Genomic DNA, 15,477 nt, shown 5'->3' on the forward strand with positions numbered 1-15,477 from the left:
ACACAATTACACAACACCAAGGGGACCTCTAGGCATTGTACAAGCAGAGGAATGAGCAACAGGGCACAGACTGCCAGAAGGATGCTGTAAAACAGGTAACAGCTACCACACCCAATGCATTAACCTACTAAATACTGGTCAGTGAAAGCTTCCAGGTTCTACAGCCATGGAATAACATGACTAAAAAGCAAAAAGGGCCCACTATTGCTAGCCACAAACTAGACAGTTTGGGTACTGGAAACAGCACTGCTGGCCCAGTACTTACCCAGGAAAGCCTCTGGGATTTGGGAGCTGCAGATACCCAAACCAGCTAGCTTACAGCTGGCTCAGGTATGTCTGTAACCAGGGGTTACAGCCCAGGTGATGCAGTTAAGTCAGTTGGAAGGAGACTCAGAGCAAAGCAAGCAGCTCAGAGAATCTAAGAACTATTCTTTAAGTTACTTCCCTACCGCTGTTGGTGCCCTAAGTTGCCTGCATAAATTTTTGTCATGCTCTCAAATTGGAGACAGACAGCAGCAACACTTGATTCTGGCCACATAAAGCTTACAGCTGGCCACATTTGAAGGCCACAACTTTTGTTTTACGTGTCTGGTTTCTCCTTTGAATTTCAACAAGACAAAAATACAACCAATTTATTTTCTAAAAATGCTGTAAGGACTGAAATGTATTGTAACAATATTTGCATTTCTTTCCAGAGTAGCTGCATTTCAGGTACAGGCAAACATCTTTTTATCAGTTGGATTTCAGTCAGTTTTGGCCAGTGTTCCAAGTCTTTTTGAAATCAATGAACTTCATAAAACATATGTCAGCACATTTATTATCTCCATATACAGCATTTACTCTAACAAACCAAACTCTGTGATCACTAATGGAGGCTCAGTAAAACTAGATGAAGAAACAGACTGAGTTATTTCTTACTTCAAATGAAAATCCCTCATCTTAGGGTCAAGGTCAAAAGGAAGAGCTAGGTATAAATGCAGACAGAGCCAGACGGCTTTTAATTAAACAATAGTTGTTACGAGACATTTAGTACTTCAGAAAGGTTTATCCACCTGTTCCAATTTACCCAAGTGCTCACAATCCATGATGAATGCCAAAGCCAAAAAAAATCACTGCCATATGGATGCCTAGTTCCATGTCATACAACTATTGAACATACCAGCCATAAAAATATTAATTTTCTGTCTACCCAAGAAAACTTTGTAACCATTGCTATTAGTCTTATTGGAAAAAATTTAATGTGTAACTGTGCCAGCAGGCTGGACAGGTTGTGACAAAGCATATATAGAAAGCAACAAATCTTAAAAATACCAGCAGCCTTTAAAGACCGCACATCCATTATGGTGTTGCACAGAATGACAAAGTCATTCTTGCTACTGAGAGCTCCAGTTTTTTGAAAGCACCATTTATTCTAACTCAGATGTTGAACTAAACTTCTTCCACTCTTGAGTGTAATTTTTGAAGTGTCACTTTTGCAAGGCTTGCAGTAAGAGTTCTAAGAACTTGATACTGAAGTCAATGATGTCTGCAAGTCCCCCAAACTTTTAGAGGACCTTAGTAAACCTGAAGTCCAAAATAGCGCAGAGAATTCTAACTCCACATGTTACATCACTGCACCAATGAAACACAACAGAAGTTTGCAGACCGCTTCAGTTTCCACAGCCTACTAGCTGTGGAAAAAAGGAGAAGATTATGATGATGTAAAAACAAATCAAAAGCAACAGGTATATCTACTGATGAAGTTGGTACCTTCAGACTTGTGCCTGGATAGATTTGATCTTACAAAGCAAGCTGGCAGACTAAAAGTATAGAAAGACATCTACTGCACAAATACAATAATGCTTATATGATGGCAGCCCTTCTCTGCCTGCTGCAGGGGTGGCCCCAGTCCTTCAGTTCAGTAAGCCATTTGATAAAATCTCCTTGTGGTAAAGAGCTATAAGATTTAAACAACTGAAAAGACAGGCAGCTCTGTGCTCACGCAGGCAGGGACAGCAGCTATTTTATACTCCTCAGTATCTCTCTCTCTCATCCCGTGTGGGACAAGGCTGAGATGGAGACTGGCAATACAAACTTCAGCAGCTTGTGCTGGCTGCTTCCTCTCACAACCACCACCACAACTTCTCATAATCCTAATGCTAGTAATGTGGAACAGTCCCAGCCAGAGAGATGTGCTTGAGCTTCTCCACAGATGCATTACTGCAGTGTAATCACGTGGGCCTTCAACACACACTGTGAAATTTTGGCAGTATTGTATTTAATGGCCAAATTCCCATTGATTAAAGCAGAGCCAGACTATCATGTATAATACTTTTACTTGGTCAGAACACCTCCTCCTCCTCCTGAGGCTTGTAAGAGCCATAAATAAGGTTAAAGCAATATAGTACTCAGTGGTTTTAACAGAAGGCCTCCTCTGTTAAACAACCACCAAAAATAGTTGCTTAAGATGGGTTATACTGAATCATAAATGAGAGAAGGCTGTAGAGGACTTTTTTAAAAAAACATCACTACTTTTATTGGTTGTCAATGTTTTTCTATTAGTCAGTAAAGGCATTTGATCTAGGTGAGTTTCCAAAGTAAGCATGATGGGAGGGCTAGTTTGAGATTCAAACTAATTTAAAAAGAAGTCACCTCAAGTTTTCCTTTGGGACATTTACAAAATATGCCATTAATTTGTTGCACCCAATTTGTGTGTATGTACTGGATGGTAATTAGCGTAGAAATTAAACCAATTTTACCATCTTTCTGTTCAACTCAACAAATTACAGTTTTCAACACCTGTCTCTGGCAGTGACAATCATTTTAGTATTTGCCTAATTTCCACAGAGCAGAGGTACACCCCAAGCAAAAGATACATTATAAACATATGCACATGCAAAATAGCCATAGCATGTACTATCATCACGATATGTAAACAGTCATACAAATTCCCCTGCAGAATTAGTAAAAAAAAAGTGTGTTCTAATATAAATCATATTACTGGCTTCAGGTATTGGACATCATTGAAGTTTGCAAGGCACTTTCTATAATTATATTTATTCAAAAAGTTGTTTCTGACTTTGCCAAACTAACTGCTTGTTCTAAAACTTTACATGCTGGCTGTCTGCCCTGAAGCTGGGGTTTTGTTTATTTGTTTGGTTTTTGTTTTGTTTTGTTGTTGTTTTCTTTTGTTTGTTTGTTTTTAATTTCAGCCACAGTTCTCCTCCAAGAAGGAGACCACAGAACACTTTACTGGTTTACCAAAATGGCATTCTGGCAGCCTTTCCTCCAACTTGAGTACCCTGTGCTTTGGAGTGAGAATTAAAAATTGTGTTGTGAGGGAGGAGAAATGAACCCCAGGAAGCCTAAGCTACAAGCCTTTGAGAGGAACATAAAAATAACAATGAGGTTTCCACATATTTAATAGAAGCTTTATGATTTCAGAGGCTAAAAACGTCAAAAACTGTGTCTCACTGAGCATACTGTTTTCCCTCATGACTCCCAACAATTACATGTGCATATAATGTCTTCAGAAAAGAAATGATCACGCTTCCTGCAAGCCAGGCCTACAGGTAAACCCAGGGTTACCAGCAACACTTTCATAGCAAATGCTGCTACAGGCTGGGGTGAAGAGCAGAAGGAAGTGTCTCTCTGCAGTCCTGCAATGCCAGACAGATCTCCAAGCCAAATACAGAGGATACAAACTTAACCAGAACACTCCTACAATTCCTTACCTCATCCATTATAAAACCTCCAAATGAAAAAGGATCCCAATGGCAAAAACAGCCTTCACTATTTGACCCCAAACTCATAACAAGACTAGATCCACCCTTTGTATTATGTGGGGCAGGAGTCCCACAGGAAACAAACATTGTAGCATGTGATCTTGTTACCAAAGGTCAAACCACATCTCCAACTACGGTGCCATGTTGCACCCGAGCGGCTGTTTTTGCCGCACTTAGTTTTGTGTCTAACTTCTGAATGAATGCAATCCTGTAGACACAACACTGTTACCAAAAGAGAGAAACAATTTTTCAAAAGTACAGTTGCTCTCAGTAGTCCTGTAAACATATATGACAATAATGAATCCCAAATCCCTGAATCACCTGGAATATCAAACAGTTTTCAAAGAAAGCTGAAAGGAGAAGAGATCAACTAGTACGGTTTAATAACTTTGGCATGATGTTACTAATTTGTTGGAATATAGTGTCCAGGTTCTCTGATTATTCACAGAATTGAGCTAATTCAAGCACACAATTTTGATAACCTAATGTGCATATATAAAAGGATCCATCACACAACCGAAACAGGAATGTAGATGCATAATTGATCATTAAGCCTAGAGTTTGAGTCTGAGTAGTTCTAACAAAATCAGCATGAGTATTTATAAAGCCAAATATGTACCTGCACTTTGGCAAGACCAATGAGATGTGAATGGTTAAGGTAATACATATGCAAATGCATTACTGTCTGCATTTCACAAGAGCTTTTGAAAGGCTTGAGTTTGCAAGATGATCTGATAATCTGTAGAAAACACAGCAAATTAAAAAATAAGACCACTTAATACAAGTTTTGGTTAATACTATTTTGTTAATACAAAACTGCACCAAAACAAAAAGGAAATAATCATACAGCAGGTATTTACCAGTATAGAGTTTATTTCTTTTCAAAATAATGGGGCTTGTTTAGATTTAAAATACTTTAGTAATTACCTAAAACAAATGTACACTTTGTCAGAACTTCTGGTAAGTGCTGATCGTGAGTTCCGAAAATGCGTGACAGAATACAAGAAAATATAAAATTGTAAAATACAGTAACAGAGCTTTACAAGAGGGACACACATTCGATATTATTTGAACTAAGTCTATCAGGTAAACATGCTGTAACAGCTTTCCACTTAGAACGCGTGCCTATAAACTTAAGCTGCAACCTGAATCCCAGGAAAAATTCACTTCTGATCAACTCAAGGCTAGTAGGTTCAAAAAAAAAAAAAAAAAAATCCATCTCAAAATGTGTTTTGTTTCTTCATTGAACATATATTCCCTTTTTCCATAAGGTATTAATTTAAAATTTTAATAGATCACTATATATGATAAAATTGCAATAAAACGTTCTCTTATTATTCATGATTCAACTATGTTTATGGCCATAAGTTATTTCATATGCAGTTGTTTAATAAAAAAAATATTTATTTATTGCATCTAGTGAAAAAAACTTTGATGGTTCTTTAAAAAAAAAAAAAGGACTTGCTGTTGGCTAATTGCCAAAAAATCTCTTCTCTGTGGCTTGCTTTTTCAAGAATTATAAAGAAACTCTGGAGTTCGTTGTGATCTAGACAGCCAAAGATGATTAGTCTGTATGGGAGCAGGATGCACAGTACTTGATTAAACCCACAAACTTCTCAAATGAGCTATATGGATAAAAAAAAGTGATTTGTTATTGTGTCCATTTCCAAAGCACAGCTCACAAGCTTTCCTCCTCACGTAAAAACTGGAACACTGCTGAGAAGTCTTTCAGGGCATAGCCTTTGGCACACATCATCCTGTAGATCTGATGTGCCTGGGAGCCCAAAGGAACTGGTGTCTTCGTGTTGGTGGCAGAAATCTGGGCCAAGCCAAGATCCTGTGGGAGGCGAGAACAGAGAGTAAGAGGGCAGAGAGGAAGAATGGGAAGAAAGAGAAAGAGAAAAAGTCAGGGGAGAAACAACAAGGATATGTACAAGCCATGTACACAGAGGCTATTTGGCTTCCACTGAAACAAGATCTCTACTGCCAACAAGGACAATACTCCAGTCTTAAAATTTCAGACCTGGAAGAAGTAGGTTTTGTGTAGTTTTTATTTTTTAAGACAGTAATTCAATGTTATTCAACAGAAAAACCTCAAACTTTGCCAGGCAGACAGAAGAACAGGAGGAATTTTAAGATTCTAGATCACTATATAACCTGGTAGCAAGACTCAGACTCTTTCTCTTTTTCCTGATTGAGTATGTCATCTCTAGTAAGAAAATCTCCCTGGCTATTTGCTGCAGCATTTCATGTAGACTCTAGGAGTGTAATTTAGTTCTTTTGGCAAGAGGAATTCGTTATTACTATAAACAGGTTAAAAATCAAGCAGAAGGAATTTCAAGAACAAGAAAATGGAAGCCACTTAGCAAACATACATTTACTATAATGTAAACAGTTAATAACAAAATGAGAGGCATAGACCACTTTGTGAAAATAACTGATTAGCTGCCTAATTGGAAGGATGCATCAGAGAATTGCTTAGGGGCCAGTCCTGGGTCTGCTACAACTCAAAATTCTTCTTCAGTGACTTTTTCTTTAATGACTTTCTTTAACAGAGGCATATAGAGAATAGTTCCACTGTGTTTTTAAATACTATATTTGGGTCAACAAAAGGGAGGGAAGGTTCAAAGAGGATAAATTTGAAACATGCCCTCCAAGAGTCCTTGTTCAACTACAGTTATTATCTGAAATAAATAGGACAGAACCCAAAGGTGAGTACCAAGTACTATGACTAACCATAGTTAGCCAGACATAGTCATCTGCCAGCCAGGCTGAAGGACATCTTGAACTCTAAGCTGAACCAGACATGAAACAACCCAGAGAAGGAAGCACTAACAAGGGCCTGGACATATATAAAAAGATCTCTTGACTACAGTAGGAAAGTAATGCCTGCACTCAAGATTGCCTTTAAGATCATGTTAGTGAAATCAATGTCTGGGGTCCATATTTCAAGAAAATTGCAGAAGAACCTCTCAAGTGTTACTAGGAAATGCCTAGATTTCCTGTGCATTCAGAACTATGGTGGTTTATAGAATCTGCTGCGTGATTGATTTTTTCCTGTATTAGTGGTTTGGGTTGGAAGGGGCCTTAAACATCACCTAGTTCCAAGCCCCTGACCATGGGCAGGGACATCTTCCACTTGACCAGGTTGCTCCAAGCTCTATCCAACCTAGCCTTGAACACTTCCAGGGATGGAGCATCCACAACTTCTCTGGGCAACCTCTTCCAGTGCCTCACCACCCTCACAGTAAAGAGTTTCTTCCTAATATCTAATCTAAATCTACCCTTTTTCAATTTGAAGCTGTTACCTCTTATCCTATCACTACATGTCCTTGCCAGAAGTCCCTCTCCAGGTCTCTTGTAGGCTTCCTATTAGTCTTGGAAGGTGCTATAAGATCTTCCCAGAGCCTTCTCTTCTCCAGGATGAACAACCCCAACTCTCTCAGCCTGTCTTCACAGGAGAGATGACCCAGCCCTCTGACAATCTTCATCACCCTCCTCTGCTCTCACTCCAGCAAGTCCATGGCCTTCTTATGTGGGGGCCCCAGAGCAGGACACAGCACTCCATGTGGGGTCTCACAAGAGCAGGGCAGAGGCGGAGAATCACCTTCCTCAACCTGATGGTCATGCTGCTTTTGATGCATTCCAGGATGTGACTGGATTTCTGGGCTACAAGCACACATTGCCAGGTCACACTGAGCTTCTGGTCTTCCCACATCTCCAAGCCTTTTTCCCCAGGGCTGCTCTCAATTCATTCTTTTTGCCCAGCCTGTATTTGTGCTTGGGATTGCTCCAACCCAAGAGCAGCACCTTGCACTTGGCCTTGTTGAAACTCAGGAGGTTTGCAAGGACCCACCTCTCACACCTGTCAAAGTCTTTGAGTATCTCAACCTTCTCCAAATCCTGGGCAACCAAGTCCTAACCCTATATAAGGCCCTGTACCTACAGAAGCTTTTCTTGTTACCCTTGAAGTATCTGGTCAAGTTTAATCTTATCAGGGCTTTAGCTTTCCTAACCTGATTCCTGTCTGCTTGACAATTTGTTTGTATTCCTTCCAGCCTACCTGTCCTTCCTTCCAACCTCTGTAGGCTTCCTTTTTGTGACTGAATTTGACCAGGAACTCCTTGTTCATCAGCACTGGCTTCCTGATGGTTTTGCCTGACTTCCTCCTTGTTGGGATGCATTGCTCCTGAGCTTTGAGGAGGTGATCCTTGAATATTAACCTGCTCTCTTGTGCCCCTCTTCCCTCGAGGGCCTTACCATGGTACTGTACCAAGCAGATTCTTGAAGAGGCCAAAGTTGGCTCTCCTGAAGTCCAGGATAGTGAGCTTGCTGTGCAGCCTCCTTGCTGCCCAAAGGATCTCAAACTACATCACTTCATGGTCACTGCAGCCAAGGCTGCTCTTGAGATTCACATCCCCCACCAGCCCCTCCTTGCTGAAGTGAACAAGATCCAACATAACAACCTCTCCTTGTTGGCTTCTCTATCATTTGGAGAAGGAGGTTCTCACCAACACATTCCAAGAGTTTCCTAGATTGCTTATGCCCTGCTGTGTTGCCCCTCCAGCTGATACCAGTGTGGTTGAAGTCCCCCATGAGGACCAAGGCTTGTGGATGTGACATGGATCCTGTTTGTCTATATTTGTCTCATCTGCTCAGTCTTCAGGTCAGATGGATTGTAGAAGGTCTCCACTATAACGTCACCTGTCCCTGCCCTCCTTTTAATCCTGACCCATAAGATCTCAGTCAGCTCCTCATCCATCCCCAGGCAAAGCTCCACGCACTCCAGCTGGTCACTGACAGAGCCTGAATCCTTCCACTCCAATACCCCAGTCAGAGGAGTCATCCCACCGTGTCTCTGTGATGCCAGTAAGATTACAGCCCTGCAGGCATGCACATGCAGCATTTGCACATGCCACTTAAACTGGGCCCTGAGGAACCCGACTTACTGGCTGGAATAGCTGTTACTCCTTTGTGCTGCTCTTCAGGTGCTCCCCTGCTGGACCTGCAGTCCTTCTCCAGGCTCTGGACAGTTACTGTTGTCACTAGCATCAAACTGGTAGGAGTGGGATGAATGCAGGTTCCCCCTCCCTCAGTAACTTCAGCTTAAAGCTCTCTTCACTGCAGCTCTGCAAGCCTGTAAGCGAAGAGGCTCTTCCCCTACTCTGACAGATGGTCCCCACCTTTGATACAGAAGAACTGAGAGACTGTAGTACTGCTGAGAGCACCTTTGACTTCTCAGGGATGACTTACAAGACAGGTCTTTACTTTCTGTGTGTCTGGATTTGAATTAGCACAAGGAAATTCAAGATCTTACTCTACTCTCTAAATGTCACTTCGATCTGTAAATCGGCTCTATAAAGGTCATTCTGATACAAATCAGAATTATAGTTACTTTTCCTACTACCCTCGAATGACTTCAAGCTCTAGGAAAATGGGAAAAACACACATATCAGATGTCACAGGATCCAAAATAGTTTTCATCTGCATCAGGGCAGATAATTCCTTCTTGTCTAGCAACTCTGTTGAAAGACTGATGAGCTGACAAATCTAGGAACACTTACTTCATCCTTACATACAGTAAGACATTTCATGACATATATAAACCCTCTTTGAGAAATCTGTATCCATATTATTAATTTTATTCAAGAAAGCCTAACTCATGTAATGGAATATAAGAATGACAAAATCATCTAACTCCAAGCTAGTGAAAAGTACTTGGTATTAGTAGTGGTGACTGTGATCTATTTCTCTCTGAAGGGACATTCACAGAAACAATCCCTGAAAATTCTGAATGGACTGCTAGCACAAATACAATTTTCATAGATGTCTTGGATTTTGCCAAGGACAGGGTTAATTTTTCACAGTAGGCGTGAGGGGGTGGAGCTTTGCACCATGTGGGCATGGTCAAGACCTCAAGGTTATTTGATACCATCCTATGTCATTGATGGGGTGGGGAAAGGGACTCTCTGGCTTCCTGGGAGAAAGGGGGCTCCTTTCTGGTTGTGGAAAAGTGTGGTGGGTGGGTCTGTTCACCATTGTTTTTCATTGTCCTGGGCTTGGTGAGAATTTTGCATATAAATCACCCTCTCTTCATACACTTTTGTTATTAGCATTGTTACTGTTTGTGTTCTTTTCTCATGGCTGCTTCCCATAAATTGTTCTTATCTCAACCCATGATCTCTGCTTCTTGTGTCTGTGACTGGAGTGGAAGCAAGCGGCTGGCAGGGGTTTTTTTGTGGGAGTACTAAATTGGGGAATAACATTCCTAAACCAGGGCAATAAAGTAGCTCTGTTCACTTCAGTAATGAACGTCTGGCTCCAAGATGGCTGAAACATTCAATAACATTTCAATAGTTAAATGGACAAGGACTTCTGAGTGAAGTGCAGGAAGGTTGTTTCGCTTTTTAAAAACTCCATTCTATAAATTAGAGCTTTGACGGAAAAAACCCAAGAAAATGTAAGTAAAGCTTATCTTTAGCTTCAGATCGTGAAGTATTGTGCACCTTTTCACTTGAGGTTGGAGATTCCGCAAGTGAAATAGTACAAAACACCTCTGAAAGAAATTTCCCTTTGCTGACTTACTTGGAAAAGGAAAAATGAGAGCATAGTTTATGGCTTCTCTCATACTCTTTGGAACTGACAACATCTTCCAGATGTCTCAGTGCACTGAATATTCTAACACTTTTCCTCAGCTTGGAATAGGGAAACAAGTTCTCTTTCACAATTTGCTTCCACTTTGGAATTACCTGGTTCCTTACATTTATTTTGCAGTTGACGTAAATGAAACTGCCATTTGGAATAAAGCTCAAAGGCTGTCTTGACATGACTCGAGAGGAGTATGATATAAATCTAGCTCTTCTCAGGATCCAAAGTTGACATTTAATTAGCAACTGTGCTGTCAATGAAAGATGAAACTTCTGGCCTGCCAATGCCTTGAACACAAACATGGTGTGGTAAACTAAACTAGATTTTTTTAAAATGCAAAATCTTTAGAGTAGGTTCACATTAAGTTGACTAAATTCTATGTTTCAGTATCAAATTTCAAGACCAAAGAGCTTTTAGAGGTGTCTGGCAAACTTTTCTGACCTAGACACTTAAAATAAGGATCCTCTGGCTTTGTTTGAGAGATCCATTGCTGACAAAATATTTTAAGAAAGCCTTTGACTTCCACCATCTCTGATATGTGAGCAAGAACTTGAAGTTCAGTAACTGTCTTTAGTGACTGTTAGTGATGCGCTCCTAGATTATTTTCACAGTGGAATATTTTCTCCTCAACCTCAGGATTTTACCTACCTCTTTCTCCTTTGGATACATCCTTTTTTATTTCTTAAGTGGCAAAATTGTGCTCTGCATTTCCCTTAAAAAAAGTCTCCATCTCAAACATTCACAAACTGCATAGTATGTCACACACCAGGATGAAACAGATAGTAGCAAACATCTTTCCGCAAACTAAAAAGCAGTGTCTTAGAAGGGGTCACCACAGTACCAAAGAATAGCCTGAAGATGATCAACTGTCTTGCCTACTTATTCAAGAAATCTTCCATCTATATAGAGTAACATAGCATAGTTCAACAGGCATGGGAGAGATTTAATGTCTTTCCTTCGTACTGAAGATTCTAGCCTAAAGAAGGCAGTCTTCAGGACTGTCAGGAGAGGCAAGTCAGAAGAGGTGAACAGCAATTACAAATCTCTCTGAGGAACTCTCTCTTGGTTATCATTGATGCTTTATAACCAAAAGTTGGCAGTTTCAACAGGCACAAGGCAGGGTGCTATTCCTCCAATTAAAGGAAGATCTTCCAAGGCAGTTTCCAGGGGAGATGAAGGTCCCTCTCAGAAGGAAAGACCAAAGGAAAAAACCAACCCTTTAGAAAGACACTTAAAAGTGAGGGAAGAAAATGTGTACCCCTTCTGCACTTATACTATGAGGTTATTCTGGACAAGATTAAGAACTATAAATCATGAGAATAGAGATTGCAGCGTGAAACATGGCCCAACAGGCAGAACAGATTCTGAAAACAGCACACAAGATGGAAACAAGCTTTGAGGCAGGGCCACGATCAGGTTGCTTTTCTCTAATCAATAGCCCTGGCAAACTCTAAGCAATAACCTATCATGTTTTATAAATCTGTAATTTAAACAACACTTTATTGTCCCTGATGTTCAATGACATGAACACAATGTAAAAACTGCTACTTTTCAATATTTTAACACATCCCTCAAAGAAATTGGAGTTCCTGGTCATTGGTCCATAAACATAAAATGTAGCAGCCGTTGAGGGGTTTTGAGCCATGCAGCATTTGCAAAATATTTTGGTGCCACCACATGCAAAATACTCTGGACCCACTCTGAAGAGAATTTGGCTAATTTCATTGGGTGTGCAAATGCACCAATTGCCCTAAACCAACTGCAAAATGAAATGAACAGTATTAGTAAGCAGCTATTATATACAGGAGCTCCAGCACTGTGGAGATTTGCATGGTAACATCTGAGTTTGTTCACCAGCTTTGAGAATGCTGTTTTAGTTTTAAATGCTACATTTCCACTGTACATGGAAGAGCTGAAAGTGGACAGAATGCCTAACCAGTTGGGAGCACTCAAAAAACTGGTATGCATAACACCTATCCTGTATGAACTCAAATGCCTCCCTCAGGATAGTATCTCCATGAAATGGATATTCAGTGTGAAATTATCTCCTGCACTTAGATGAGACATCTCTCCCAGAGCTGGTTTTATAATTTGCCTTAGGCAATCATTGTGCTCAGGGCAGAAGTAGTTCAAGAGTCAGAGTGAAATTATCTCCTTCCTCCAACTGTGTGTCCTGTCAGTGGGATGCAGAGCCCTGACCTCCTTGCCTACTTTCCTGTGGCCTCCAAGAGCTCTGCTCTCCTGACCACAGAGTGACTCAGGCCAGTGCTTTTCCTGGAAAAGCCAAGAACATGGCAGTAAGTGCGTTCTCCTGGGACGGGATAACAGTAGGTTTTCAACTTCCTAATACTGAGAAGGACCTAAACCCCAGATCTCCCACTTTGTGGACAAGCAATTTAGATTACTAGGTAATTACTCATGAGAAGCCCTTATTCTATCACCAGCTAAGACAATTCAGGAGAGCTCATAGAATGGTGCAGAAACCTGCAGGAGATCAGCCTGTGGTGTGGGTTGCTTTCTGCATTCCAGATGGCCTTAGGCAGAAGGACAAGCACACAAGCAACTGGCTTAGCAAGGAGGGGGTTGCTAGAGAGCATGTCCAGTAGCACAGTTAAAGGTATCTGGAAGAGAGTGGGCCTAAAATCTGAGATGCTTATGCCACTATCAGCACCTAATTAAGGCACCTGGATTTCCCTGAATTCTCTCTTGAACTTAGGCTCCTAAATTCTAGAGCAGTCATGCAAGAGGCACCTAAATGGCTTGCTGAATGCTCACAATAGACACAAGTCCATTGGGATTCCTTTATTAAGGCAGAACTCAAAAAGACCATGCATATAATCTCATTGAGTGGCTCAGCAGTAATAGTGGCTAGAAAGAAGCTGAAGACCAAGGAAAAGCCCCCTGAACAACTCATTAATTCAGAGCTACAGGGGGAGCTCAGTTCCCCTCTATTCATGCCTATATATTATCCTGTAATCACAAATTTTCACTGAGAAGACCGTTTGCTAGAAGCCCAGAGAGAAGCAACTGCACATACTTGACATGCAAGTGTTATGTACCTTAGCCATGAGTGTTGTTCCAAAGCCACCTTGATAATTGTTAGCTGATGGTACTCCTTCCATCACTCCAGGAACGGGGTTGTATGTATCGCTTGACCAACAGCGACCTGAGCTCATATTTAGGATTTTGGCCAGCAGCTTTGGGTCAAGGCCTAATCTGTCAAAGGTCAAAGAAGAGAAGTGTTAATGTCAAAATGCACAAGACATGGGTGACTTGTTTTATATCTTAGGACCCTACCATCATTCCTCTCCCTTTATTATAAGTCATGAAAAATGACAGAGTATTGATATTGGGGGCAGGGATGCTGTATCTTAAATTAAAGAGCATCAATCCACCATTTAAGCAGTAGGTTTTCAGATCTTTTTTCCTTTTGCACTAAGCAAATCCTCTTCACCTAGCAATTTTAAAAGCACAAGCAAAATAAAGGTCCTCTGAGAACAATAGTTACCTTGTATTTCAATTACTAAGAGGCATTCTCTGTTCTGCTATCTACTAGGTCACATACTTGTTCTTCATATCAAAATTGTATTCTCTGAACAAAGCAAAAAATTCACAAGCAAGTGTGGCAATGTGAAAGTTGTTGTGTGGTGCATTTATATGTGAACATTAGTGCATTTCTGAAGTAAACAAGATAACACGATTCTGCTCTAATAATGTGAAAAATGCTGCTCTTCTCAAAAAAACCCACTACTGTTGTATACATCTGTGAATTCTTGTCTTTGCTATTATTAAATCTTCATTATATGCTCCTGCTTATGAGGCAAGTCTGCATTTCACTGTGACATACGTTATCTATTTGCAAACATATATTATAGTTCTGGGTCAGCTGCTGATAAGGTTACTGATCCCGATAAAACAAAGCTTGTCCAAGTAGAAACGTCATTTGTTCTACCATGGAGATGATGGCATAAACTGCTGCTCAGTGCAGACCCTGAAAATTCTTCAATATTACAAGAAATTAACCCTCTTATGAATTCAGATTTATGCTGCTAATAAGTTGTAAGTGTAATTTTACATCAATTGCATTAATACCAAGGACAACCAGCAGCAGTTTATCTGGCACTGTACAGATATTCAGCCATACTCAGGACAAAAGAGAAAGCAAGGGAACTACCTCCAGTAACAATTCAAGATGAGAAAAGGACATTTTAAAAGGTATATATCACAACTTTCTACAAAGTTTATTTAAATAGATTTCAATGCTCTTTATGTTAGTTCTCACATCACAGACTTTTACAGATCTTCATAGCCTAACACTGCTTTCAGGCACTATAGCACTCAAGGTTTTAATCTGTAGATGAGAAAAGCTCATTACCAATGGAACAGTTGCTAAAATGCATGTCTATCTATTCCAGTAGGCATTTTGGACTTGAAAAACTATGTTTAAGACAGTAGGCCCTACAACATGGCTCCTACTCCCACACTGTCACTGTGTCCTGCAAGTCTGCCTTCCTAATGCAAAGCAAGAACACTTCCTGTATCTCAGATAGCTTTTTAGCAGTACTGCTGTGCACTCTTATTTATGATTAGCTGCAGCAGCCCCTGGAATTCAGTAGAAAGTCTCCGCTGGCCTAAATGGGATCAAGCATTATGCTCCTCCCCATTTTTTTTCCAATCCTCTGATTCAACTGAATCCTTATAATGACCATGTATTTAAAAATATAAACTGTACTTTTCAGCACCAGTATGTTTTCACCATATTTGAATTGTATTTTTATTGTGCATAGTGCATTAAAGTCTTCACCACAGAAGTCTTCATCAAGAGCCACTCCGAATAATGGCTTTAATTGTTGTAATAAAAAAAACCCGCACTGGGAGCATTCAAAACCTGAGCTTTCAAATACACAGAGATTCGGGTTTTTTTCCCAAACAAATCTCTTGACTTGTCTGTTTCCTTATTATTACATCCAGGTCAATATTTTTACCAATGTAGTGCCTGCTTGTGCCATATCCAGCTGCATGTAGAGGCCTGCAATTACAGCTGTGAGTATACTGCAAGACATAG

At 40.4% G+C, this 15,477-nt stretch overlaps 1 protein-coding gene across 1 annotated transcript in view; it reads right to left on the minus strand.

Annotated features, from left to right (window-relative positions):
* Window positions 1-4,625: 4,625 nt before the first annotated feature.
* HIBADH (3-hydroxyisobutyrate dehydrogenase) overlaps window positions 4,626-15,477 on the minus strand; it is an 86,421-nt gene continuing 75,569 nt past the window's right edge. The window contains exons 7-8 of the mRNA XM_082282107.1: window positions 13,472-13,628; window positions 4,626-5,601 (exon numbers count right to left, since the gene is read on the minus strand). Coding sequence (XP_082138233.1) covers window positions 5,443-5,601; window positions 13,472-13,628 — 316 coding nt within the window. The 3' untranslated portion in view covers window positions 4,626-5,442. The remainder of the gene's footprint in view (window positions 5,602-13,471; window positions 13,629-15,477) is intronic.

This window comes from Coloeus monedula (assembly GCF_965178545.1).
Source record: "Coloeus monedula genome assembly, chromosome: 1".
In the NCBI taxonomy this organism is placed as follows: Eukaryota; Metazoa; Chordata; class Aves; order Passeriformes; family Corvidae; genus Coloeus; species Coloeus monedula.